Source organism: Macaca nemestrina, chromosome 7 (genome assembly GCF_043159975.1).
Source record: "Macaca nemestrina isolate mMacNem1 chromosome 7, mMacNem.hap1, whole genome shotgun sequence".
NCBI classification, from domain to species: Eukaryota; Metazoa; Chordata; class Mammalia; order Primates; family Cercopithecidae; genus Macaca; species Macaca nemestrina.
Window position 1 is genome coordinate 153,887,636 of NC_092131.1, and position 27,746 is coordinate 153,915,381.

The 27,746-nt window shown below is 38.6% G+C and overlaps 1 protein-coding gene across 7 annotated transcripts in view; it reads right to left on the reverse strand.

The window, feature by feature from the left end:
* LOC105490718 (solute carrier family 12 member 1) overlaps nt 1-27,746 on the reverse strand; it is a 102,031-nt gene that overhangs the window by 66,477 nt on the left and 7,808 nt on the right. For 3 of the 7 annotated variants that reach the window (XM_071066895.1, XM_071066896.1, XM_071066897.1), the window contains exons 3-10: nt 19,874-20,005; nt 19,644-19,719; nt 14,724-14,819; nt 13,496-13,591; nt 11,318-11,457; nt 10,140-10,250; nt 7,886-7,997; nt 5,706-5,833 (exon numbers count right to left, since the gene is read on the reverse strand). In XM_071066895.1, coding sequence (XP_070922996.1) covers nt 5,706-5,833; nt 7,886-7,997; nt 10,140-10,250; nt 11,318-11,457; nt 13,496-13,591; nt 14,724-14,819; nt 19,644-19,719; nt 19,874-20,005 — 891 coding nt within the window. Of the gene's footprint in view, nt 1-5,705; nt 5,834-7,885; nt 7,998-10,139; nt 10,251-11,317; nt 11,458-13,495; nt 13,592-14,099; nt 14,196-14,629; nt 14,820-19,643; nt 19,720-19,873; nt 20,006-27,746 lie in introns of those variants that run through there. The other 4 variants (XM_011756621.3, XM_011756607.3, XM_011756627.3 and 1 more) reach the window with 4 other exon arrangements.

The following is a 27,746-nucleotide window of genomic DNA, read 5'->3' on the forward strand; positions in this document are numbered from 1 at the left end:
CATTTTATATCCTATTTGGGGGGCATAAATCATATAAAATCAATTTTTAAGTAGCATATTGAATTGTATTCAACTCAACTTAATAGAGATTATTAAATAGAAATTTTAATGTCTTCACTTTTACAGGACAGGGCCTGGCACAGAGTAGGAGTCAATAAATATTGAATTGAAGAAGGCACAATATCAGCAGGTATGAGTCCCCCAGCCAGAGCACATTAGACTCATCAATACAAATAAGCAATCACTGCAGTCAAACAAAGTTTGTGCTTTAAAAAGAAAACTAAAATGTGCTGAACGAGTCCGTCAAAAAGGTTATACATAGTGAATGTAGACTCACTTGACAACTGAAAGTCACAACTGAATCAAGCAAACCTCCCCCACATGGCAGTAAGCTGGCCCTGTGGAACCACTCTGTGATCATTAATTCCTCCGCACTCTTCTAGGAGTATCTGCACACAGGGTTTGTTCTGACACGTACGTACCCAGTCTCTTCCTTCCAAACTATTGTCTTCAGTGTGGCAGGTGTATGAAATGGGGCAGTGCACAGAAGGAAAAAGAAGGCAGTCATGACTATGATGGGGCCTACTGAATACCCTAATTTATGTTATCTTCCCAAATTTATTTTATTGATGAAGAATTCCTTGATATCTGTGTAAAATGTAAAGAACTGACAGTGGGAAAAACAGAAAAAAATATATATATAACATTTCTGCATATTTATTTATATATATATATGGATAACAGATGTGAAGATGGAAGGCAGTCTTGTACCTAAAACACAAAAACTTAGTTTTTGGCCAGGCACGGTGGCTCACGTCTGTAATCCCAGCACTTTGGGAGGCCAAGGCGGGCGGATCACCTGAGGTCAGGAGTTTGAGAGCAGCCTGGCCAACATGGCGAAACCCCATCTCTACTAAAAATATAAAAATTAGCTGTGCATGGTGATGTGTGCCTGTAATCCCAGGTGCTCAGGAGACTGAGGCACGAGAATCACTTGAACCTGGGAGGCGAAGGTTGCAGTGAACTGAGATTGCGCAACTGCACTCCAGCCTGGGCGACAGAGTAAGACGCTGTCTCCAAACAAACAAACACCCCACAAACTTAGTTTTTATTTGCAACTATCTGCTACAAGCTCTAAAATGACTTAACAGAAGTCACATGAGAGTCGATCATGACTCTAAGACATTATTATTTATTTATTTATTTTGACATGGATTCTTGCTCTGTTGCCCAGGCTGGATTGCAGTGGCTCAATCGTGGTTCACTGCAGCCTCAACCTTCCCGTGCTCAAATGATCCTCCCACCTCAGCCTCCCAAGTAGCTGGGATGATAGGTGTGTGCGACCCTGCCCAGCTATTTTTGTGTGTGTGTTTTGTAGAGACAGGGTTTTGCCAAGTTGCTCAGGCTGGTCTCAAACTCCTGGACTCAGACAATCGCCCACCTTGGCCTCCCAAAATGCTGTGATTATAAGCATAAGCCACCTTGTCTAGCCATGATCCCAAGACATTAACATGTAAATCTGGATGCCAATATATTAGTGTATGATTAGATATTCACATTGTCTGGTCTGGCTAGCTTCTCCTTAGATAGGGCTCAGGAGGACTTTGACAAATTATTGATTTTCACTTGAAATGTAGTTTCCATCCACAAGCAGTAACCCAAAACCTAACCTTCTTTATCTTTTTTCATTAGACATTTTATTTTTCCTTAGGACAGAGTGCAAGCAATCTATTAGATCCCTGCTTTCTCAGTATGTCAACCACATCCTAATTTTGCTTCTCTGAAATCACTTCTTGATTAGACTTGGGTATTTTCTAAATCTTCTCCCTGGTACGTATTTAAAGATCATCTATTAGTGCGTTATTAGCAAATGTAAGGTTCTGGATTTGTCGCATGCCCTTGTGCCTGTGAGCTTCCTTCCAGAGGAGGATTCTGAGGCTGTGAGTAGAGATCAGGACCCTGCCTACCCTATAGTGTGTAAACAGTAAATGTTTCCTAAATTGAACTGAATCCATTATGTTTTATTTCTAGGTTCACTTTCAAAGAGAAATAATATCTATAAGTACTGACGTTTCCTCCCCATTTCCCAACATATTGTCACCTCCCAGAACTTAACATGGTTGGCCCCTCCGGCTTGTGACCACGTTATTACTTCTCAAAGCATTCTCCTCTCTTGATTTTCATGACCCCACTATCTTTTGATTTCTCCTGCTTCTTAGCTCTGTCTCTTTTTTCTTCATGGACTTGCTTTTTACCATTAATACTTTGAATGTCTGTGTCTCCCTGAACGCTGCCTCAAACCTCTTCTCTCTCCCCTTTTGCACATACCTGCATTAACTCATCCATGCCATGGCTGCCAGTCCTGCCCTAGCTCCTTTCAGAGCTCCAGACTCATACATCTAGCTACCCACTCACTAGACATCGCCACCCCATGTCCTTCTGCCATTTCAACCTCAATAGACAAATGTGAGCTTCCTTTCCTCATCTACTATACTGTGGAATCAATTCAACAGGTTACCGCCAGCATTAAAAGAATGCAATAGAATAGAACTGATGTGAGAATATCAGAAGGCATTGCTTGTAATAAAGTAGAGAACCATTTGGGGAAAATTTTCTAAGTGTGCACTTGGTTGTGATATATAATGTTTTCTTACAGTGGGTCATAGTAAAAAACATTTTTTTTTTTTCTATTTCTTCTCCTAACTCTAACAAAAGCTGATATCTTTGGTTCTTTTCCTCTGCATGGCCTTAAATCAGGCCCATGTTGTCTTTTGTCCAGACTATTATGATAGTCTCTAATTGATCTTTCTGCCTCCAGTCTTCCTGCCTATTACACCCTTTCCCCACCTTCCAAACCACCCTCCACAAGCTGTTAGCAGGCTCTCTATAAAACACATATTTGATCATGTTACTCCTTTGTCTAACCTCCTTAGAATCTCCAGCTAGTTTGGGGATAATATCCAAACTCTACTGTCTGTAGTTTAGAGGACCCCTGAGTTCTGTATATAGTAAAAGTATATAGTATATAGTAGTGTATGTGTTAAAAGTTAAACTTAATTATAAAATCATAAAAGTATTTTTAAATAAAAAGAATGCAACATTCTACGATAATGTTATGACCATGTATGCCCCCCAAATCCTAACAGGCCATTGTTTGTAGTTCTTTACATGTGAACTTAGAATCAGAGGTATCTCAGTAGAGGCTGCTAAATAAATAAAAACTTCTTCACTAACATAACAACCCTAAATCAAGTTAACACTTATTTTGAAGGGGGCGGAATTTTAAGTCTTGTCTTTTCAGACAGAAATAATATCTTCTCTTTCTTTGCTTACTCCCAGAGTACTTAGGGCACATAGAAAATTCTTTATAAATATGTTTCTTAACATATTAATGAAGGATGACATACGCTACTCTGCACGTAAAATAATTCTCAGTAGCAGCATCTTTCTCGGTGCCTTTTTACACCCCATTCCTTCCGTTTCAAATGTTCCTCTCTTCTTTGTCCTGTTGGCAGACTCCTGTTCATCCCTCAAAACCTGGATTGAGTGTCCCCTCTTCTGAAAGTCTTCCTTTACTTTTGAGGGGACAGGCAATTGCTGCTTCCTCTTTCCTTTGCACTTGATTCTACTCTTGCTTGTTCTAATTCATGTAAGGGAAGTCTGTCTCCCCCTTCGACTTTGAGCTCCTTGAGGGACAGGTGAAGCTCCTTGCTTCCTCAGTACCTGGTGTGAACAGGCACTCAGTGAGGGCTAGCTAAGCGGAACTGACTGCTAAACATCTGATACAAACTTGTTTTTAAGGAGTCTAAAGAAAGAACAATATTCTTTACTTTAAAGATGTGTTTATAGTTTGCAGAAATTTAAATCAGTGACCTCTGATACTCTCCCAGAGCTGAGAAACCAGAAGTTCAACATCCATAGCTAAATTTCATTCAGCAGTGATACTACTTGAATCATTTTGAACAAGTTTCTTAACTTTTCTGCACTTCAGCATAATATTTTTATGCCATATTTCTGCTTGAGAACTTACCATAGCACTGTGGCCCTTAATATAAAAAATCTAAATGCCTTTATTTTATTTACTCAATTAGTATTTATTGAGGCTGTGCTAGCTTTGAGGATATAGCAATGAACAAAATCAAAGGGAAAGTCTCTGCTTTCATGGAGTTATGTTCTAGGGCAAGCGCCTCTGGCTCAAGTCCCTCCAATAGCTGTTTCCCTTTGCCTTCAAGGTGATCGAGCCCCATCAGGGTTTCTCCAGTTGAACTGTAAGAGACTTCTCACTGTTTCCAGTTTCCTCATGCCTGACTATCCTTTCTGCCTGGAATACTCTATATTTCTTCATCAATAGTCAGCATCCAGCCTTTGCTTTATGTTCAGGTTCAAAAGTTATTTCTTTGAGAAAATCATCCCTGATTAATTTAACAATTTTTTTTTTCAGTATTTTTATTTCACATCCCACTTGGACAATGCATATGGTTTTCATGTATGTATATTTCTTGATGAGTCTTGAAAATATTTCTTGTCTTCTAAAGTTGATCATAAATTTGTTGAGGTAAAACCTGTGGCTTCTACTTTGTGTGTGTGTGTGTGTGTGTGTGTGTATGTGTGTGTGTGTGTTAGAAACAGCTTATTGTTCCCTGATATACATCCTCACTTTCCTCCTTTTAATACTAGAACCCCCTAAAATTTTATCTGGGCATGTGGCTGCCCAGATAGAGACTACATTTCCCACCCTCCATGCAACTAGGTAAGGCCACAAGACTAAATTCTGGCCAATGGAATGTCAGCAGGAGCGATACATGCAAGTTCTAGGAATTGCTTGCCCTCTACATGCTTATCCCCCTTCCCATGGACTGGAATGTGACCTTGCAGATAGAGGGCAAGCCCCAAAGTAACGGTGAAACAAAGAGGTTATCTGGGTTCCTGGGCTACCTTTTGGAGCAGACCTTTCTTATACCACTGGATGGCCTATGGGCTTGATTTAACATAAAATGTTTATTTATTTATTCATGAGTATATCAAGACTAACCAAGAAATATACATATGTTTTATTTATTTTTGTTTTTTTTAAGAGATCAGGGTCTTGCTGTATTGCCCAGGCTGGCCTCAAACTCCTGGGTTCAAGCAATCCTCCCACCTCAGCCTCCCAATTGGCTGGGACTATAGGTGCATGACACTGTGCCCAACTGAGCTAGACTTTGTGCATTAAAACCTGCATCTTGTTTAGGCCACTGTTGCTGGTCTTTTATAACGTTACCATATCCTAACTCATACCATGCTCTTTGCAGTACTTCACACAGAATAATAAGTGGGAAGCTAAGTGAAAATGTGATTATTTCCCTTTGTTTTGTTTTGTTTTTACTTTTACAGGAAAATATTCTCATTCATTTGGGTTTAAAAGAGAAAGGACGGTTCTGGCATTTTTTTCACTGAACTACATTTATTTTGGGGAAATATGACACACGATCACACTACTCTGTTCTTCTGATATCACCGAATAAGACTTTTGGAAGAATTATCTGGAATAGAAATCCAAATGTGGCATTAAAGGAAAGAACTTTTAAGTCATCAGGAAATCTTACAGAAACATACAGTTTGAATATGTCGGGTGATATGGTCACATTTAACCTCTCTAGCTCCTTGTGCTACCCACCAGCTGTACCACCACGTCCCAGGACTGCAAAGCAGAGCAAACAACGTACCTCCAAATCTCCTGAGATATTGGCACCAGCAAGAATCCCAGTAGCTGCTGGGAAGAAAATGGCAAAGACAGAGAAGAAGCCTTCACCCTTTGTGAAGTGTGGCCCAAAGTTTTCTGCAAATATTGATGCTGCAACATAAATTATAAGAAAGTTATCATGTAGACATTTTTCACAGTGTAGGAGATTAAGTCACGGTCGGCTTCCCTAGCCCTAAATGCAAATACATTCCTATGTTCTAATTTTTTTTTTTTTTGAGACAGAGTCTCACTCTGTTGCCCAGGCTGGAGTGCAATGGCGTGATCTCAGCTCACTGTAACCTCCACTTCCCAGGTTCAAGCAACCAAGCGATTCTCCTGCCTCAGCCTCCCAAGTAGCTGAGATTACAGGCACCTGCCACACACCTGGCTAATTTTTTGTATTTTTAGTAGAGACGGGGTTTCACCATGTGGGCCAGGCTGGTCTCGAACTCCTGACCTCAGGGGATCCACCCGCCTCAGTCTCCCAAAGGGCTGGGATTACAGCCATGAGCCGCTGCACCTGACCACATTCCTATATTCTAAATGGAATGAACTTCAAGATGTGGTGTACTCCTGAGGAACTTTATGTTAATATTTGCCAAAAGTCAAAATATATATCGTAAGCTTTTAGATCTCTATGACATCGTTCTGAAAAATCAATTTTTGTGCCGACAGAGATCCAGGCTGTCTGACTTTTTTGCATCTAGAAAAAGTTGAAAGAGGAGGAGATGAAGAATTCTCTCACGACCACACTGGCATACCCACAAATGCACCACCACACACATACACACACACACAACTACATTCTCACACGCATAAATACCATAAACAATCAATACACTGGTTTTCGATGCCTTATTTTTTTTTGTAGTTGAAGAACCTTGTGGGTGAGTCTACTTTACAATTTTGCTACTAATGTATGAATCTTTTTACTCTTTACTCCTGGGTATTAGATCTTAGCTGCTTATACCAAATCCTCAGTATGGGAGAATATTATGATGAGGAGCTTTGTTAATAAAATAATACCATCCCACAGGTTGTCACCAAATTACTCAAATAAAAAGGAAACAACCTGGAAGGAAAACAGGAGGAAGAAAGAGAAAAGAAGAGGAAGAAAAATGTGAACAAAAGAATCTGGGATGGAAAAATAGGAAAAAAAGGCTTAAAGAAAAAAAAATATGGTAGGAGTGGGAAGGAGGGAAAATAATAGAAAGGAAAAGGATATTAACATGCAAAGTGAACCAGAAAGTCTTTATGAAGAAAAGGAGTCAGGAAGAAAGAGATATGTGATATCAAAAAGAAATAAATACTGACCACTGAGTAAATAATGAAGGGAAACATTTAAAGACTCAAAAGTGGGTTCTTGAGCAAGCTAGAGGGAAAAGAAAGGCAAGAACGGATAGAAGGAGTAAAATAAGGAGAGAAAGAAGTCAGATTTCACGCTCTGTGATATTATCATAGGATGCTACACTGAGTAACTCCTGCAGTCTTTTCTGCCTGAAAGCCTGACAGTGATGCTTCACTAGGTAATGCTATGGGAAAGCAAGGTGCAAACAAGTCTAGCAGGGAGAAAGAAATGCCTATGTTTGACTTTAGTGCTCTGCAGTGGCTGAACAAACTGAGCTGTGTCTCTGTTTCTGCTATTTGACAGCAACAACAAAAGGTTTACAAAGCACTTTTGCATTGCAAAGCACATTTTGAGAAACTGTCTTATTTGTTTCTCAAAATTCTGTCAGGAAGTTCTCATTATTGTCCACGTTTTGGCAGGAAAATCTGAGACCCAGTCACATTAGGTGTTCTGTCCAGCTGTTAAGTGGCAGAGTTGAGACCCAACCTTGGGTCTCCTGAATCCAACACCAGGCTCTTTCCTGGAGAAATTTACTATCCATTTTATCACTAGTGAAACTCATATATTTTCTGGTTCTAAAACCTATGGTGTGCCCAGATTTGCTGGTGAGGTACTGGGTTTCAGAAGAGAATGATAGTTTTTGCCTCTATTATGCTTCCCCAATGCACTTCCCATTTCTTTTGAGCTTCCGCATCCACAGGTAACTTGAAAGGGGAGCCAGGCATTCTGATGGCTGGGGTTGGGGTGATGGGGATGGTGACGAGGAGGGCAATGGAGAAGTATTCAGTGAAAAGCAACCAATTTATTCCATGTACCTTGGTAATTAAAGAAACCTCTGGACTTTTTCTCATTGTTGGATGGAATGACAGTTCCAATGAAGAAGTTTGCAATAGCAATGAGAAGAATGACCAGAAGAATCACTTGGGCCTGGAATGGCAAGGTAAAAGGAAACCAAATTAGATTTATTTAACAACTTTTTACACAATTGTAAAAGTTAGAAGTGTCCACTGCAGAAAGACTCCGTCTGATTATTTCAGTTAAATCTCTGCTACCCAGAGTAGGTAATAAGTGCATCCTTATTAGAATGGCATGTAAACAGGCCTTATTCTACTTGGATGCATATACCACATTTTTAATGGAGCACGTGTTTGGGCACTTCAAGGTGACATTTCTGTAACACTCTAAGTAGCAGGTGGGTAACTTCCACCATTGTCCCAGGAATGTAAATGAAGCCAAAAGTTTTAACACTGATAGACTTGAGGGGGTTTTGTTTGTTTGTTTTCGGCAGAGCACTTATCGGTTGTTTCTGTTCCCAGTGCTAACTGCAGGAGTTCGAGAATGCAGAATGATGAACAGAATTCCTGTGATGCCCAGTGCACTTGACGTCAGGCTACCACTGTGTGCTCAGCACAAGCAGTCTGCAAGGTTGACTGGCCAGATGGTCCTTCCTTCAGCCCCTCCAATGCTGCAAGGTGTTTATGGCTTGGTGTTGCCATATGCTGTTTCCTTTACCTGGAAAGCACTTCAGTCTACTCCTTGCATAGCTATTTCCTTCTTTTCATCCTTTAAGTCTTAGTTACCTCCTCAGAGAGGCCTTTCTTGACAATTTAATCTTTTATGTTTTATTATTTTATTTTGTTTTGTTTTCCTGAGATGGAGTCTCACTCTGTCGCCCAGGCTGGAGTGCAATGGCGTGATCTGGGCTCACTGCAACCTCCACCTCCTGGGTTCAAGCAACCCTCCTGCCTCAGCCTCCCGAGTAGCTGGGATTACAGGCATATGCCACCCTGGCTAATATTGTATTTTTAGTAGAGACAGGGTTTCACCATGTTGGCCAGGCTAGTCTCGAACTCCTGACCTTGTGATCTGCCCTCCTCAGCCTCCCAAAGTGCTGGGATTACAGGTGTGAGCCACCGTGCCCAGCCCATTTAAATGGGAGGCTTTGGCTGTCTTTCCACGTCTCGTGACCGCTTGAGATCCAGTTACTTCCTCCACAGGCATGTAGGAATACTTTCCATTGCACCGGTCACTTGAGGGAATTACAAAGGAGGCAAAAGAAATGTTTCCCATCATTCAAAAATTTGCTATCCATTTTATCACTGGTTAAACTCAGAGATTTTCTGGTTCTGAAGCCCATGATGTACCCAAATTTGCTGGTGAAGTACTGGGTTTCAGAAGAGAATGATAGTTTTTGCCTCTTATATAGGTGCCTCCCACCTGTATAAGTCAATAGAAAACATTCCTACATGGCATTTATTTATAGATTATGCATTCACACATTCAACAAAACTTCAGTAAGTGCCTACCACGTGTTGAACATTCTTCTAGGCACTGATACTCACCTGTGACCAAAACAGGCCTAATCCTTACGTATGGTCTACGAAGAGATCAATAATAAGCAAGCAAATAAAGAAATTAACATAAAAAGGGAATTCGTGAAAATTAGTATCAACAGGACACTGTGATTGAAAAAACATAGGAGAAAAAACATAGGAGAACCCTACTTTAGATAACTTTATTCCCTGAGCGAGGCAATGAAGTTTAGTAGCAGTAGAGGGTAGCATTTAAAGCTCCAGCTCTGTAGTTAGAGTGCCTGAATTTGAAACCAGTTTATATCTCTGTGGCCTTCAGTAAATTGTGTAACCTCTCGGTGCTTCAGTGTCTTTATCTTTTGCAAGTTTCTTTGGCAAGCTTCCAACACACTTGCCATTTCTCTTGGGCTTTTGCACCCACAGGCAGCTTGAAAGAGGAACCAGGGTTTGTGATTGAAAGACCCAGGCTTCCAACGTGCACCGCTGCTATGATCATAAGGGGTCTGTGCATAAGGCAGCCGCTTTGGTGAAAGCACAGAGAGACAAAATACAGCAGTCACGTGACTCATGAGCCCTGAGTCATGACTGCCTGGGCTTCGTGTTTGCAGGCTTGGTGTTCCACCTAGCACTTGCCTGCTCATTTCACCATAGCAGGTAATAACAGCAATTCTTTTTGAATATGGAGTTCCTTCTACTCCTGCAATCTATTCAGGACCTGACTAACCACTGTTGATAATATCATTTTTGAGAAATTTACCTTTGCCTCCCATTCCATTCCAGCTACTGAAATTCCTAGAAGAATCACCACTGTGATGGAGCCTATAATCCGGATGTCATTGGTTGGATCCACCATCATCGAATCACTCTCCTGGGGAAACAAATTTGTAAGTGCTTAGAGATACAGCTCTTTGCATGTGAGTTTTATTGCAATGTTTAACTGTAAAAAGAGTTACTATACAATTACACGTGGGGCCATATAACATAATAGAAAAATGGAGTATTCATAAATATATGAAGATAAAAATACCTAACTTTTTTTTTTTCTGTGATAATAGGCCTTTGATAGTCAAGGTTAGGAGTTAGACATTTTAGAATTCATTCTAGCTTTTGAAGCCGTTGTAGTACTAAGCAAAAATACGTATACACATACATACTGTGTTTTATTTCAGAAGAATGACTAGTTATTTCTGTGTGTCAAGGGGAATCCTAGCAGAATAAAAATGAATGGTTTACAGTGTAAATACTGAAAGTTAAGTGGCGTCCTATTTAAGAACAGATGACACAAACCTGATAATGCATCTCTTGAAGGTAATATACCTTATGAACTGTAAGCTTATTTATTTATCTAATTTTTAACTAGAGGTACTTTTTCCAATTGAATTCACTGAATGCTACCATTACTATGAGAAAAGGACTAGAAATTAGTTGATATATCAGCTAATGAATGTGCTTGCACATACAACATCCTCCACTGGGCACCTAAACTAGGAAATGGCTAGTTTTCTGGAGTGAGTTATTTTAATTTTTCAACTTTCTTTCCTTCTGGAAATCTATAACCATCATCATAGTACTACTGTTGACAGCAATATCCATTATTTATCTGATGTTTCCTATTTTACATAGTATTTCATGTACATTATTTCATTTGATCTGTGCCACACTTCTGTGAAATACATACAACAGTATTATTACACCATGTTATAGATTTGGAAAACAAAGTCTGGAAGAATAGAGGAACTAATCCAAACCTTCTTGGCTGGTAAACGTGAGAACCTAGACTCAAAGCCAGATCTTCTGAGGCCAAGCCCAGGCTCCTTCCACTATATTTATCTTTTTTCCTCTCATTTAGCTGTAGTGATATCCCCTAGTGCCCTGAGAAGGCAAACTAAACTAAATTGTGCTGCTTGGCAGAAAAAAAGAAAAACTTTTAATTACCTTAAGAAGATCTACTACAGTCTCAGCAAATCCCACCACATACATAGCAACAGCCACTGCATTAGCAAAAGCAAAGATCAGGCCTATTGACCCACCGAACTCGGGCCCTAAACTTCTGGAAATAAGATAGTAGGCCCCACCTGAAACAAGAAATGAACATACTTTACATTGAGGAATTGCTAGTTTATATGACCAAATGACTGTGACTATCTGAGAACATTTATAGTGTGAATTATTTCAATATTAATATTACAACTTCCTAATAATTTTAGGAATCCTGTGTTACCCAGTGAATAACATAGCCCTTCTTGGTATTCTGTACTTAATCTACAATAGAGGTATCCTGACTTAATGAAGCCCAATCTATTAAAACCTAAATGCAAAAAAGCTACAAATAAGAACATAGCAAACTTTACCAAGAAATGTGTTGACTTTATAAAAATATCATTAGAGTATTCAAATTAATAATGCAACTGAAGTAAAATTATATATAAAAAATTTCCAGGAGTAGGAAAGTCTAGGTAGAAAATGGAGTAGGTGAAGTTTATCTTTGTTATTCTAACTTCCCTTCTGTTGTGTATACATGTACTATATATATACATACATATATAGATATTTGTACATATATACAATTTCCTGATATATATGTACTGCATAAAACAAGATATCTGTATTATCCATTCTATAAATCAAACTTGCTTTTCTATGTTTTTAGTGAAAGAAGGCATGATGTATATATATATAAACATATATATACAAAACATATATAGGTACATATGTAAAATTTTCTGATATATATGTGCTGCATAAAACAAGATATCTATAAAGTGTGATATATTATTCATTCTATAAATCAAGCTTGGTTTTCTATGTTTTTAGCTCAAGAAGGCATGATTATTGCTAAATACCCATATATGTATGGGTGTGGCCAGTAGGTCCCTTGCCTGTTGGCCACTGAGAGCACGATGTTTGGGAGTGGCAAGTGGGAAGAAAAGTGGGGAGGGTCTGGAACAATTACTTCTCTCTTGGACATTGAAAAAGTAGTTCTATTAAATATATATAGTTGCATACTTCGGTGCACATGAAACATTGAACTCGATTGCTCAACTGCCTAGAGGGGTACCTAGGGCAGCTTATTGAAGGTGAAAAGGACTAAATGTTAGGAGGTCTGATTATCACAGACCATAGTAAGATTGACTTCCTATATAGAGGTGGCCTTGGAGGTGGGCAGAGTTGGCACACGAATGACAAACAAACACACCTAAAAACAAAACAAAATTACTTTTTGCTGAGAAGAAATTTGTTTCACTATAGTAACTCTTTTGGGCTCAGGAGTCAAAGTCCTCTCTAAAAATGTCGCATATTGTCTGGGTGGAGCAAATCCCCATTATTTCCTTAATACAGATTACCTGAAACAAATGAGCTAGCCAGTTACCTAGGTGGACTGGGTCAACATGAAAGACAGGCAGAAGATGAGAGTGGACGTGTGTCGTGGGCAGGATGGTGTTTTAGAAGGCCCTGAGTAGGAAGACCTGGATAAGGTACCCAAGTTGAGAACCAGAGAAACCAAAGGGGAAAGGGGGGGCGAACAAAGGAAGACAGAAGAACAACGATACATTTCATCCATTTCACTTTCTGCCTAGGCCTGCCTACTCCTAGATTATTTGAAAGTAACTCTTTGCTTATTTATTTACTTATCCCCTTTTAATGATCTTCCCTTGCCTGTTGGCCATTGGGGGCACAGTGTTTGGGGTGAGCCCCGAGGCCTGGGTGCAGGGGTGGTTTACTGAGTGAGAACCATCAGCAATGCCAACTGGGGCACTGAAGAAGACCCATGCTGAGGGGACCTGTGAGAGAGCAAGTGGGTCTCATCCAAGGTACAAAGAAACCATATATTTTGCTATAATATTCCATACCTTCTTACTAGACACATAGTCACTCTCCACTTTATAAACTTTATAAACATGTTTCGTTACAAAAAATGGGTGGTGTCAATGAAGATATTCTCATTTTAGTTGAGAAAAGTTTTGCTTTGCTGTTTAAATTTTTGGTTATTTTGTTTTGTTTTAGGATATTGGGGACTAATTAGCAATATGTTAATTTCACTTCCAATAGTAAACTAACTTCAGACATTACTAGTAACCAAGCCTCTAGTCATAAGTAAATTAATTGGCTTACCTCCTCTTACTACTCCATTCGTGCAAATAGCAGACATAGAAATACCTGTGAGTGTCGTCACTACCACACTCAGGCCAATGATGATGACTCCAAGACCTGCAAAATCCCCCAAGAGAGGTGTTTGGTTCCAGTATTGAGAGAAGTCACCAGTACTTCAGGAGGCAGCAGTCTGAATCTTGTCACAGAAAGATCCTTCTCCCTGTGAAAACCTGAAATGTTCTAAAAGATCCCATTTCATGAAGGTCTAGGAAGCACCTGAAATGTACTAAACTTTAAAATGGAAGCCAAATCTGGGAATCGTTTTCCAAGGAACATCAGCTAGAGGAGTGCAGACTAGCCTGAAAAAGAAAAAGTTTACCTAAGGAAGGTGCACATCTGTAAAGCACAACCTACAACGTGTCAGAGAGATCCATTAGAAAAGAGACCAGAGTAGACCTGGACTATTCTCATCGTACCTTAGGTTTTCTTTGGCATCCAGCTCCTCCAGATAGCCAAGCTTCAAGAACATTGGGCTACTTCCTTGTTCCCATCAAAAAGAAGTATAAAAAATTGTTTGCCTACCCGTAGCAAGTGATGAGGGCATTAGATATCTTAGAGATTTTACCTCCACGAACAAACCCGTTAGTTGCTATCGCAGAAGTTGACAACCCAGTAATAGAAGTTACCATGGTGGAAAGAAGAATTATGAGAACTCCAAGACCTGTTAGCAATGAAAGATAGAAGATATTGCATTTTACTTTTCTTCCTTGGATTCCCTATTGCTGCAAACCACACTGCCTTTAATTTAAGTTTTCAGGTCCATGCCTCGGGCTCCAATGGGGTTTCTTTGTGCTAAGGAGAAACTGGTTTGCCTGGCATAAAGACCAAGTCAGAGAACTGCTCATTATGATGAAGGATGGTTTCCAAAAGTAAACACAATCTAAAGTGCAGCCTTGGAAAGGAAAAGTTGACTTATGCTGGTGTCCTGGGGGAGAAACTATCCTGGCTGTGAAAAGAGAAAACATGACATTTGACCTTCTTTCTTGCTTGAAGGAACCGGAATGAGAAAGTTGGGGGTTTGACAAAGGTTAAATCCTTCCCCATTTTTCTTGCATCTCTTTGCCTGATGGGGGAAAAGAAACCAACTTGCATTACCTTTGAAAACACTCCAGAAAGGTCAGTGATGAACTATTAGAGCCTGTGTTGCCTTTACCTTACAAATGAGGGTGCGGGTCACAAGTTTAATTACCTCCTCTGACACATCCATTTGTGGCAATAGCAGAGGTGGATAAACCAGTGATACCAGTCACTGTCACGGCTAAGCCGATGATAATCACACCAAGACCTCAGTTGAAAGAGGAAAAATAAAGGGATTAAATAGTGGAAGAATTCACTGGATCATTTACATAAAAACCAACAAGTCTGGGGTAAACATCAAAGGACCACATTTCAGTTTAACAAGTTGGCCAGAAAATCACCATGGAGTAAATGCTTAGCTTTGAAGTTTTCTGCTTGTAGTAGCTCTGGTTCCAAGAAACTCAAGAGCTAAAATGTGCAGAACTAAGTTGTACAAAACAAAACCACTAGGGCTGGTCAAAATTTAATGTGCACCCCATCTTCTTCTTCTTATTATTTTTAGAGACAGTCTTGCTATTTTTTCCAGGCTGGTCTCAAACTCCTGGCCTCAAGTCATCCTCCTACCTCAGCCTCCCAAGTAACTGGGACTACAGGCTTACACTATTACACCTGACAGAATTCCATCTTTGGAGAAGTTCTAGACACCTATAACATAATAATTGGCCTACAATTCCAAGCTGTCAAGGTAACTGAGATTAAATGTTCACCCTTCCAGGCTGCTATCTTTTTACATACATTTGGTCACATAGGGGTGGGGAACTACAGACAGTATAGCAAATTATTCACCTGGCAGATGGGTACAGTGGAAAGAATGAAACTAAATTTCATTAACTTATTGACGGTGTGAATTCTGGAAAGTTACCTGTTATTATAAGTCACTTTAAATAAATAAATAACTGAGCTAAGAAATAGCAATGAAATTAGAAAGAATGCATGTGTAAAGTGACTAGCATGGCACATGGAACACAGTACACACTCAGTGATACTGCTTTTTTATCATATCCACAATAGTCATAATACTGCTTTTTAAAAACCTACTCTATATCCAGCTATGTGGCAGGTAATGCAAGAAATACAAGGCACAAATAAAATGAAATCTGAAAAAGTGCCCCAAGGATTTTATGGTTCAGAGGGTTGACGATTATAAGGAGAGGGAGAAAGTGGTAGAGGCCAGAATTCAATGAAGGCATGACTGCTTTCAGCTTCAAGAAATACATAGCCAGGAGGCTACAGAAGGGTATCACAATATACTACTTTGGCATAAGGATTATTTGGACAACTGAAAAAAAGTAGATACAAAAAGCTCTCGATCCCCTTCCTATTTACCTAAAAACAGGACATAAATTTGTCCTCCCTCCCCTCTCTACCAGGAAGTGGTGTCTCTGATCACCAGAGACAATTTTGGATGCTTATCGGCCTGACAAAGGCACCACAGGCATCTACACAACAAGCTTTGCTGACTAGCTCTTAACTTCCATTCCTTTCCTTATATATTTATCTTGCCAGCATTCACCACCCTATGAATGAAAAGTCCTTTTCCTTTGTCTTGTCACCTCTCTACAATTTAATTGTTCTTTTGTTAAGATGATATGTAAGTCCATGTTCTAACCACCCCTTTCAGTCACTCATCACTGACTGGTCCCAAGTGTGTTTACCATGAACATGTTAACAAATTCTGTTTTTTTCTTATTGATCTGACTTTTGTCAGTCTATTTTATAGGCCCCCAGCCAATTAACCTAAGATGGGTAGAAGATAACCATTTTTCCTTCCCTACAATACCCTCTCTAATGGAGGCCGACCCAGAATTCAGGGAGAGGGCTGTGGAGTCACAGCCACTGAACTCACTCTGGCTCCATCCAGAATGCTCTGGTCTGGGCTTTTTGGTAAGTTCCGCTACGTAAAGTGAATGCTCCATAGTTGTTGTTGGCAGTCTCTCTTGTCCCAAGGATGGTTAGAAGGGTAGTTAGCCAAGAGAGGCTGTTATCTCTCTGGCGATGCCCGAAGAGAAGGGAGAGTGGAAGGAGGTTAAGGGCAGCAGTGGGAATGAGTCAAGGTATTAAAGGGTGGTTCTTTTGAAGCTCTTGGCCATACCCTGTCTCTAACAGGAGGCTCTAGGCTTTTTTGCAGGTTAAAGTGCAGTGGGAAGAGGCTAACTAAGCAGAGGCTGCAAACTTAGACCACATTGCTTTGGACCCTGTAGACTCTTAAAAGCCAGGGGTTGTAAAAAATAGTTGGACTAAATTCTTCCTATCTGTTGCAGGGATACTGTGGTGAGCAGCGCCTCTATATCACTATGTGGCTTCAGGTCCTTGTGCCACTAAAGGTGATTTGTTTTGCATTTGTTTTGCTCCTGACTTTGTTTTGAAGAGGCTTGATAGAAAATGTTTAGCATACCCCAGAAACTCTACAGGACCACATAATTTGCATCTCGTAACATTAAACCTACTCCAACCTTATTATTTCCTCACCATTATTTTCCTTTTGACTCTAATTTTTTTCAACAATTCTTAATTCATCCTTTTGCATTGTATATATTTCTGAAACCATTTGAAATCTTGGAACAAAGTTTTAATACTTTTGAACAGCAAGGGATTTGCTTCTCTCTCATAATCAAAAATAAAATCCCAGGGTAGAAGGCAGCTGGGAGCACATTCAGTTCGTTGTTTTCTGAAATTGTGGTTCTTGAACCACCTGCTTCAGGAAATGCCTGGGGTGCTTATTAAAAATGCTCAGACCTACTGAGTTTGGATCTTTAAAAGTAAATCCCAGGATTCTGAGGTTTCCTAACCTAACTTCCCAGATAATTCTTATGCATCCCTCAGTAAGACAACTGAGCTACCCTCAGCCTATTTAACTTGTGTCTGCCTGTTCAGAAAGGTACTTTAGCTTTATCTTCAAAGAATTCATTGGGTAGGAATTGACCTGCTCCTTAATATTTAGAAAAGAAAGGGAAACACTGAATATAAGTGACTTGCTTCACGTCATACCGGCTTTTCACACCCAACATCCTTGCTTGATGGTTAAATTTATTGGAAACCATCTTGCCCCAGCAAAGTCTCCAAGATAGAGAAGAACAACTAGACAGCATTATCAGCTCATTCCACCCTTTGCTTTTGGGAACAAGACAGCCAAAACTCATAGCCCAGAATGGTTACCCAAGGGCTGTAGCTACTGTTACTCCTGGATCCAGATTCCTTCTGGCTCTATTCCCAGGGTCTGGGCTTGAAAACATATTTAGTTTTCTTCCTCAATCTACCCCCAAAGCAAGAACAAATAGATGTATTTGTTTCTTTTCTTTCCCGATAAGGAAAACCCAAATGGGACCCAGATGGTGACTTAACTCATTTAGTTTTAGGTTCATAGCAAAGGCCAGTAAAACTGAGTAAGGTTGACAATAAGTTTCTAGTACTCACTAAAGTCTATCTTCCGAGAATTAAAAAAAAGAAAAGAAAAACACAAACCTCCATTCAAAGGAAAACCCATTGAACACTTACTAGGTAGAATTTTAGTCTCTTCTAATATATAATTTCACTACTTCAATATAAAGATCTATATTAAAATAAAATTAATGTCTGATAGTATAATAAACTGTTTAGCAGAAGATAGGATTCTTCATTCTCTACGGTTTTGCAATAAACTCAAAACTGCGTTGACTGTGAAGAGTAATGTAAGATCTGATTAAAGTTCAGATTATTGCCCAAACATACGGATGTTAAATAAGTTGCATTAAAAAGAATTACTCTTGCCCTTGGCTACTCTCACACCTCCAAACAAAGTAATGTTTCTTGATGATCTCAATAAGTTACTAAACTACCCTTAAAAACCTAATTTTGCATGAAACCCTGGAGCAAAACCTTGGCAATATTAAGATGCAGATTTTCCATGGAACGGCATATACTTATTTTGGACCCTGCGGCTGTGAGCATTCATTTGCTATGCTTCATAAAACCGGCAAGCAGCCCTCTGTCAGGAACCCAGCAGTTGCCAAACATGAAACATGGAAAAACTATGGGAACTGGCTCCAGTTTTTCAATTTACAGCTTAGCCCTTTCTTTTCTGAGTTAGTCTTCCGGTGATGCTGAATGTGTTTTGAAGAGCAAAGTCAATAAATAATGACCAACTACCTTCCAAAATGTGAATTGAGATACCTTCTGGAGTGCTATCTGAAGGCACAATAGAACTTCCGTATTCTTGAGACTAAGTCTTCTCCAGAGAGTGAATTCATAATGTATTTCCCATATATGTAATAGAACATCATTAATTTTTATCTCATTAAATGGGGAACTTTAATAAAATTCAATTATATTTTTCATAAAAACTTTACTAATATAGTTTCAACAAAAAAAGATTTGCTAGAAGAAATAATATTTAAAATGGAGTGTAATATTTAAAACATTAAACAATCACTCAAAATAATGTCATTATTATCCATTTTTCATTTAGAAAAAATAACAGTAATATACATATTATCTTAGTCATTTCATTTTTCACTTTAAGCTCATATCTGGCAATACTCGATTAGCCTTTGTTTTCTGACTGCTGGTACCTGAAAGTAACACAATTATTTTCTTTGGAAAAAGTTCAACAATTCAGCATTTTTATTAGTCAGGTCACATTTTCTTTCACCAGTTTTCCCACAAGATATTTTTGTTCAGTGAAGTTTTACCAATCATCCCAAGAAGGAAACTCTGTAACAAATGAGAGGCAAATGTCAATATGTCCCCAAATACAAATGTTATTATCCAAAATTAACGTGCTATTATATGTCTGTACACCTAAAACTCTATCAAAAGATAGAGATATCTCCTTGAGCATTCGCCTGTTTGACAAGCTGGAAAATTCCAGTCTCACAGGAGTTAACTCTTCACCTTTGCTTTCTGACAAACATCATCAAAGAAGCCAAGTAAAAGCAGCTCAACTGTAAATTATTTCTGTGACCTTCATCTCACATTCAGTACTAATGGTGAAAAAAGGTTGCTCATTGAATTTATAATTTATATCAAAATTATTTAGGAGGGGAAAAATGCTTACCAATTCCAGCTTCTCCGACAATCCAGGAGAGGCGAATGAAGAGCATGACTCCCCAGATGTTCAGCATGCATCTTACCTGTGGATAGAAGTGGTATTGAAAGGAGACAGGACAATGATAGTGGGACAAAACCCGGAGCTCTTCATAACGCTGTGCCCAGGCCTTGTTCACTCTTAATCCACTAGAACATTTAATGGATAGTTTTAATTTGTAAACAGAGGAGCTTTCTCACCAGCACACCTTTCACCCATCCAAACTTCACGACACCAGCTTGATTGTCTTCCTTATTTTCAGCTTGTTCATCTCCAGGTATCCCATCACCGTTAGCAACTCTGTCAGCTGAACTTGGGGTGACTGCCACATTCTGCATTTTATAGACAGCAAAAACACAGTAACTGGTCAACGAACAAAGGGATCCATAAAACTTTTCAAGGCAAATCAAAACAATTGAAATAAAACTTAAAATACCAAAAGATAAAAAATAAAAAGAAAAATAAACCCAAACTAAATATATTCTGAGCATTTTAATGAAACTTATATTTTTTGCCCTGGAAGCTGAAAGGTTCGTTTTGTGAGTCATCTTAAAGTGTTTTTTAGGGCTGCAGGGGTGGTGAAGGAAACCTGAGCTGTTCTTCACTAGCGAGAATATTCCCTCTGGTGAAAAGTCAGATTTGGATAAGTTTAGTACATAAGAAGAACAAAAGAGAGAAGGGCTACAAGGAACGGAGCGCCAGAGTAAATGAGGGTCTTTGGAAGTCATGTTACGACCAAAGAGAGAACCTTCCTGAGCTAAGCAGAGGATCTGCACTTCTGTCAGTAAAACTCCCTGTACTTCATTTTATTCATCTATCTATCTATCTATCTATCTATCTATCTATCTATCTATCTATCTATCTATCATCTATGTCTATCTATTATCTATCTATCATCTATCTATTATCTATCTATCGTCTATCATCTATTATCTATCTATTATCTATCATCTATCATCTATTATCTATCTATCATCTATCATCTATTATCTATCATCTATCTATTATCTATCATCTATCTATATCTATCTATCATCTATCTGTTATCTATTATCTATTATCTATCTATCATCTATTATCTATCTATCAATCATCTATTATCTATCTATCCATCTATCTATCATCTATCTATTATCTGTCTATCTATCTATCTATCTATCTATCTAATCTTTTTTTTTTTGAGACAGAGTCTTGCTCTGTTGCCTGGGCTGGAGTGCAGTGGCCAGATCTCAGCTCACTGCAAGCTCTGCCTCCCAGGTTTAGGCCATTCTCCTGCCTCTGTCTCCCGAATAGCTGGGACTACAGGCGCCCGCCACCTTGCCCGGCTAGTTTTTTGTGTTTTTTAGTAGAGACGGGGTTTCACCTTGTTAGCCAGGATGGTCTCCATCTCCTGACCTCGTGATCCGCCTGTCTCAGCCTCCCAAAGTGCTGGGATTACAGGCTTGAGCCACCGCTCCCGGCCTATCTTTTTTTTTTTTGAGACAGAGTCTTGCTCTGTCACCCAGGCTGGAGTGCAGTGGCACAATCTTGACTCACTGCAACCTGTGCCTCCCGGGTTAAGGCAATTCTTGTGCCTCAGCCTCCTGAGTAGCTGAGATTACAGGCATGCACCACCACACCCAGCTAATCTTTTGTATTTTTAGTAGAGACAGGGTTTTGCCATGTTGCCCATGGCTGGTCTCCAACTCCTGAACTCAGGCAATCCACCTGCTTCAGCCTCCCAAAGTGCTAGGATTAGAGGTGTGAGCCACCGTGCCTATCCCATTTTATTCATTTTAAATCATGATAATAAAACTTCTATACACACCTCAGAGGATCTTTAAGAGAATTCAGTGAAAGACACATAGACCTGTTTTCTTTCTTTCCTTTCTTCTTTTCTCTTTTCTTCTTTCTTTCTTTCCTTCTCCTTCCTTCCTTCCTTCCTTCCTTCCTTCCTTCCTTCCTTCCTTCCTTCCTTCCTTCCTTCCTTCCTTCCTTCCTTCCTTCCTTCCTTCCTTTCTTTCTTTCTTTCTTTCTTTCTTTCTTTCTTTCTTTCTTTCTTTCTTTCTTTCTCTTTCCTTTCTTTCTCTCTCTCTCTCTTTCCCCTCCCTCCCTCCCTCCCTCCCTCGCTCACTTCCTTCCTTCCTTCCTTCCTTCCTTCCTTCCTTCCTTCCTTCCTTCCTTCCTTCCTTCCTTCCTTCTTTCCTTCCTCTTTCTTTCTCTCTCTTTGACAGAGTCTTGCTCTGTTGCCCAGGCTGGAGTGCAGTGGCATGAATTTGGCTCACTGCAACCTCCACATCCCAGATTCAAGTGATACTCCTGCCTCAACCTCCAGAGTAGCTGGGACTACAGGTGCGCACCACCACACCCAGGTAATTTTTGTATTTTTAGTAGAGACAGGGCTTCACCATGTTGGCCAGAATGGTCTTGATCTCTTGAGCCTCGGCCTCCCAAAGTGCTGAGATTACAGACATGAGCCACCACACCTGGCCAACATGTTTTCTAAGAAAACAAAACAAAAAAGTTTAAAGTATTCCACAAAAGTTTAAATGCACTGGATGACGACAAGAATGTTATCCTGTAGAAGTTTCTTTGAGATTCACTTATGCCTTTGCCTGAGAATTGTTGAATGTGCTAGTATCTTGTGGAAGATAAGAAGTTTCATAACTGATTACCAGTTGAGTAGAAATAAGAAGTAGGTAGTATAAATAAGGGTTTAAACTTTTAAAAGGTTTTTTCCTGTGACCTGACTTTGAAAAAGACTTCCATTCTCATGAAGATAGTATCTGAGTTCAAGAGGGGAGGAAACAGCTCCTTTTCTGTAAAATTGAGAATAGTTCTCTATCTCTAATTTCTCTTTAAGATATGGGTTTGAATAATTTCAGATGCACCTACTTAATTTAGCTTGTCTGGCTTTTACCTAGCCCTTTGTGTAGACTGTACTTCTTTGAGCTCTGAAAAAGGTTTTCTTTTCTAGGAAATATTTTGAAACCACTAGGGAAGTCTCTTAGATTGAGCCCTCAATTACCACAATTATAGAATGACTGTATCTTATTTAAGTGGTCTAAACTGGTTTAAGCCTGGGATGATATGTTCTGATATCGCTAGTTAAGAAGTCTTAGATAAAGCCATTTTTTTCTTCCTCTAAAATGGGACTGGTGTGAAATAAACATCCGTATTTATTATCAAAGGTTCATTTTAGGATGATTGAAGCTCTTGGCCTTGCCATATTCAAAGGCTCTTGCTTCTTTGGGCTAAAATATAGCTTACCCATGGTAAACTGCCCTCATTTGGGCTATATACTCCAAGTGACTTTGACTTCCTGTCTTCTTCTTCCAGCCTGTTCTTCTCCTTGTCTATTTATTTATTTATTTTTCCTTCCCAAGTAAGTACATTTTCTTTGTCTTTGTAAGGATTTCTTCTCAAACTTTCTTCTTCCGTGAGACCTTGTTCATGATACTATTGTGACACTTGAATAACCAACATAATACAGTGTCTTAAGAGTCATTGTGTGACAAGTGAATCAGAGAAAGATTCAGCACTTAATTACCATTATTATAGGATGATTCTAAGTTGTGGGCTACTTTTTCTCAGTACCAACCAAAGGCTTGGCATATAGCAGGCCATCAATAAACAGTGCTGAATCAGCCAGGCACAGTGGCTCAGACCTGTAATCCCAGCACTTTGGAAGGCTGAGGCAGGAGGATTGCTTGAGCCCAGAAGTTTGAGACCAGCCTAGGCAACATGGCGAAACCCTGTCTCTACAGAAAATAGAAAAAATTAGCTGCATATGGTGGCTTGCACCTCTAGTCCCAGCTACTTGGGAGGCTGAGGTGGGAGGATCCCTTGAGCTGGAGAGGTCAAGGTCAAGGCTGCAGTGAACCACAAATGTGCTACTGCATTCCAGCCTGGGTGACAGAGTGAGACCCTATCTCAAGCAAACAAACAAAAACAACAATAACAAAACAATGTGAATTCATGAGGTGGACTTGAAAGTTCGTGATCTCTACCACTTAAGAGCAGATACCCTAGTTTCTTATCCATTCTTGCCTCCTACTTCTTTTATCTTCCATCTCTATGGGATAGCTCATTTCTTATTGCTTCTTCTGGGTAGGTCACATTTAAAAGGGAAGAAGAAGAGAATGAATCCTAAGACAGATTATTTTATTATTTTCTGACAGTATTGGGAAAAAATGGAATAACAGAAGAGATTGAAGTTAATAATTAAAATTTAGTTTTTAATTACCTGAAGAATATGTTAATCTTAGATATCCTCAGTCCTTATTTGCACAAATAATTGAAAGCTAACATAATATATTTACACCAGCGTAAGAATAAAGACAGTCCAAAAAATTGAGGCTAACCGAGTGGGGCAGAAAACTGGTTATCTATACCAGCTACAAATGCAAACCAAGTATGTAATTCAAAATTTTCTACTTTTTAAAAAACAAAAAGAAATTGGTGCAATAAATTGGGTTTAGATATGGACCCTTACATTTTAATGTTATATTTAATCTTTGGAGAATATCATATTTCTAATATTTGCAATATAAGTATTTGTTAGCAATAGTTGCACCCCAACTTTCTGGGAACTGAATCACAGGAGTGTTTTAGTAATGTATTTTACTTAATGGAATATCTATAAAATATTATTTCAATATATAATCAGTATAAAAATATTAGGAAATATTTTACATTCTGTTTGTAATACTAAGTCTTTGATATTCAGTGTGTATTTTCCACTGGCAGTACATCTCAATTTGGATTAGCCACGTTCCAAGTGCTCAATAGCCCCATGTGGTTAGTGGCTACCCTATTGGACAGCACAGGTCTATATAATGCAGTCAATTTCAGATGCATGAAACATTTGAGGCTGTTTTTCCAGTCCATTAAAAATTCTGTTTTTCTCTGAAAGAATTCTATACACATATGGCAGCTGAATAGGTCAAATGTAACTTTCATTCTTTCATTACTGAAATGTATAATCAGTGAGAGCAGGGAGTTGAGGAATGTGTTAAAATGTCCATGAATGTTGAAGGGATTATTTGGTTAGGAGATCCATTTATTTGGCTTGATTTGAGAAAAAACTTTTTAAAAAACTGTAAATATTGTAGTTAATCAAGATCCCATAGCCAGACCATCAGCAGTTACTCACTTTGGGAGAGGGCAGTTTTCATTGTGTAGATTAATTGGGGATCCCAAGAGACACAGCCTTAGTCGCTTGCCTTTTTTAAAGTTGGTCTTGGGAATAAAACCCATGTTTTCTGATTAAGCTTGAAGATTTGGTCTGGGAAATTGCTCTGCTACCTGATAAACTCCAATGGTGATTGTGACCCTTAGATATGAATTGATGAGAATATCCAAGACTGTAAACAAATCTTACAAAGTAGGCTAAAGGATGAATAGGGTATTTAAAATTTCCTCTAAAATGAACATTCCTTCCTGATGGATGCCCTCTCTGGTCACAGTTTAATGGTTCTTCAATTTATCACTAGGACTTCACAATATGATGCAAGAAGAATATTCTATGAGAGGATGGCAGAGAAACCACTATATGTGCAAGTTAGTAAAGCAATCATTTTCTAAATTATTCAAAAGTGTAGTCAATGCAGGGTGTTCAACTCTCCCTTAGGTATGAATAATATGTTCAACCCGCTAGAGTTTCAAAGTTTTAAATATATTTATACCACAAAGGGGAAAAAAACCTCAAATGTATACTTCTTTTGTTGACTATTAAGGTCTGATAGTAAATTTACAAGCACAGAAGCCATTTCCATTGCTTACTCTCATGTAGGAGCCAAAAAAATCTGGCACCATAAACTAGGATACTTGGAATCTAGTTTTGGTTGTGCAATTAATTCAGGGTGCGTCCTCCTTCAAGGTGTTTAACAGTGCTTGAATGCTGCCAATAAGAATAAATCCAGTGGCTTTTGTGAAAATCTTATCTTGAAGTAATTTACTCTAAGGCAAAATTGTTTTTCTCTGTTTGCCATCTTACTGTTCTGACATGGCAAAGCAAACCTTGGTTTTACTCTTTAATAAATGCCTCCTTGGTAAATCAGAACAGCATTGTAAACTCATCTTATCATCAAAGTACTGAACATGACTTTGGGTGGAGGGTTTGTGGGGACTTGATGGCTATGAGCTGTGTAGCAAGTGGCCTGCAGTCTCCTGGCTGGTTCATGTTCTTGAGGCCAAAGTCTCAAAGACTAAAAGTTTTATGATTGCTGCCTGAAGCCAGTTTTTCCCTTCATACATTGAATTTGTTTGTTTGTTCACACTCCCATTACCATAAATGATGACCCATAACCTTTTATAAATGTATTCTAAATTATGTAGCTTTAGGGAATGATTATTTATTTACTAAGAATTTTACCTGTGTGTTAAAGATTCAGGAAAAGTAAAATAAAGTATGTTTAAAAAATGAAAAGAAAGACCACTTGATAAAAGATTATCTCCACTCCAGTTTTGACAAACTAATGAATCTTCAATCACATGCAGTTTAAAGGGCAATGAGTTCTTGATAATGAAAGATTAAATTATTTTATTTAATATGTAATGTGATTTTCAGACCCCAGAAACATATCAGATACCTTTATAGCTATTATCAAAGCAGAGGAAAATAAATATATTTGTTCTTTAAGTTCCAGCTAGATACTATTTGTTACTTAAATCTTTATGGGGCAGGGAAAATAAATATATTTATTCTTTAAGTTCCAACTAGATAATATTTGCTACTTACACATTCTTTTGAATTTTGAACCTTTAATCTCAGGTTGATAGAATTCTTAGACCACCACCGAGAGACAGTTCCATTAATATTTACACCTAGATGATCCTCCTGTTGTTTTAAACTTTCTTTTATTATTGTCATATTCAAACATATGTAAAAGTAATGAGAATAACAAAATAAATCTCAGATACTCATTATTGAGTTTCAACAATGATCAACATATGGCGAAACTTATTCCACCTAACCTAAGCCCCTCCCACTCCTGCCACTCAATTATCTAAATGCTAATCCCAGTAAGAACCAGATGATTCCTAAGCTTCATTTCAGAATGAAAAACATATGATTCTAATCATATTTCCATACTTTACTGATCAATATTATGTTTATACATTTCTATCCCTTTGGGATAAAAGGCAATATTTTAAATTATGAAAATGAAAGTCTTTTTTTCTTGTTTTGAAAGTTATTACACATTATGCCTATAAATCACTACCAATGGTCACAATTTGTAATCATAATGCATTTACTATAGCTGAAACCACATATCTCACACATAAATTGACTTGTGTTTTTGATAATTTAGGACAAAAGTTAGCTATGTGCAATGAACTGGCTATGAAAAAGAAAATGGAAAGGTTCTTAATATTTTCCAAGTATAAGTTTAAGGGAACTACTACTCTTCTTGCCATCTATTACTAAACTATTTATAATAAAAAATTATTTTTGGTTTTTGTTTTTTCCCACAGATTGTTTTAACAGTGTGAGCTCCCCAGGGAACTGGCCTTGAGTACTAAGAAACTCTAAAGTATCAGAATGAACTCTTAGTTGCAGAGTTTCACTCCAACAAATATTTTAGGGGTGGCTTCTGGTCACTGGTCATGAAGGCGTTTATTGCTTCAATTTTAATGTCTATTTTATTTGGCTGTTTGTTAGTTTAGCAATTATTTCTAATTTCAGATATCCCCAATTTGAATGCCAAAGTTGCAAATTTGAACTTTGAAACACTGTAGAACAGGTTATTTTCTAGAGAAAACATTTGTACATTTTTGTCCTTTTATAGAAGATAAGCATTTAATACATTGATTTATGTGGTTTAATGTTTGTTAACTTGACTACATTTCCCTTGTTCGTATCCATAACAATGTCGTTTGACTTATAAAATTCTAGAGGAGGCCGGGCGCAGTGGCTCACGCCTGTAGTCCCAGCACTTTGGGAGGTTGAGGTGGGCGGATCACGAGGTCAGGAGATGGAGACCATCTTGGCTAACAAGGTGAAACCTGTCTCTACTAAAAATACAAAAAAAAAAAAAAAAAAAAAACAAAATAGCCAGGCGTTGTGGCGGTGCCTATAGTCCCAGCTAC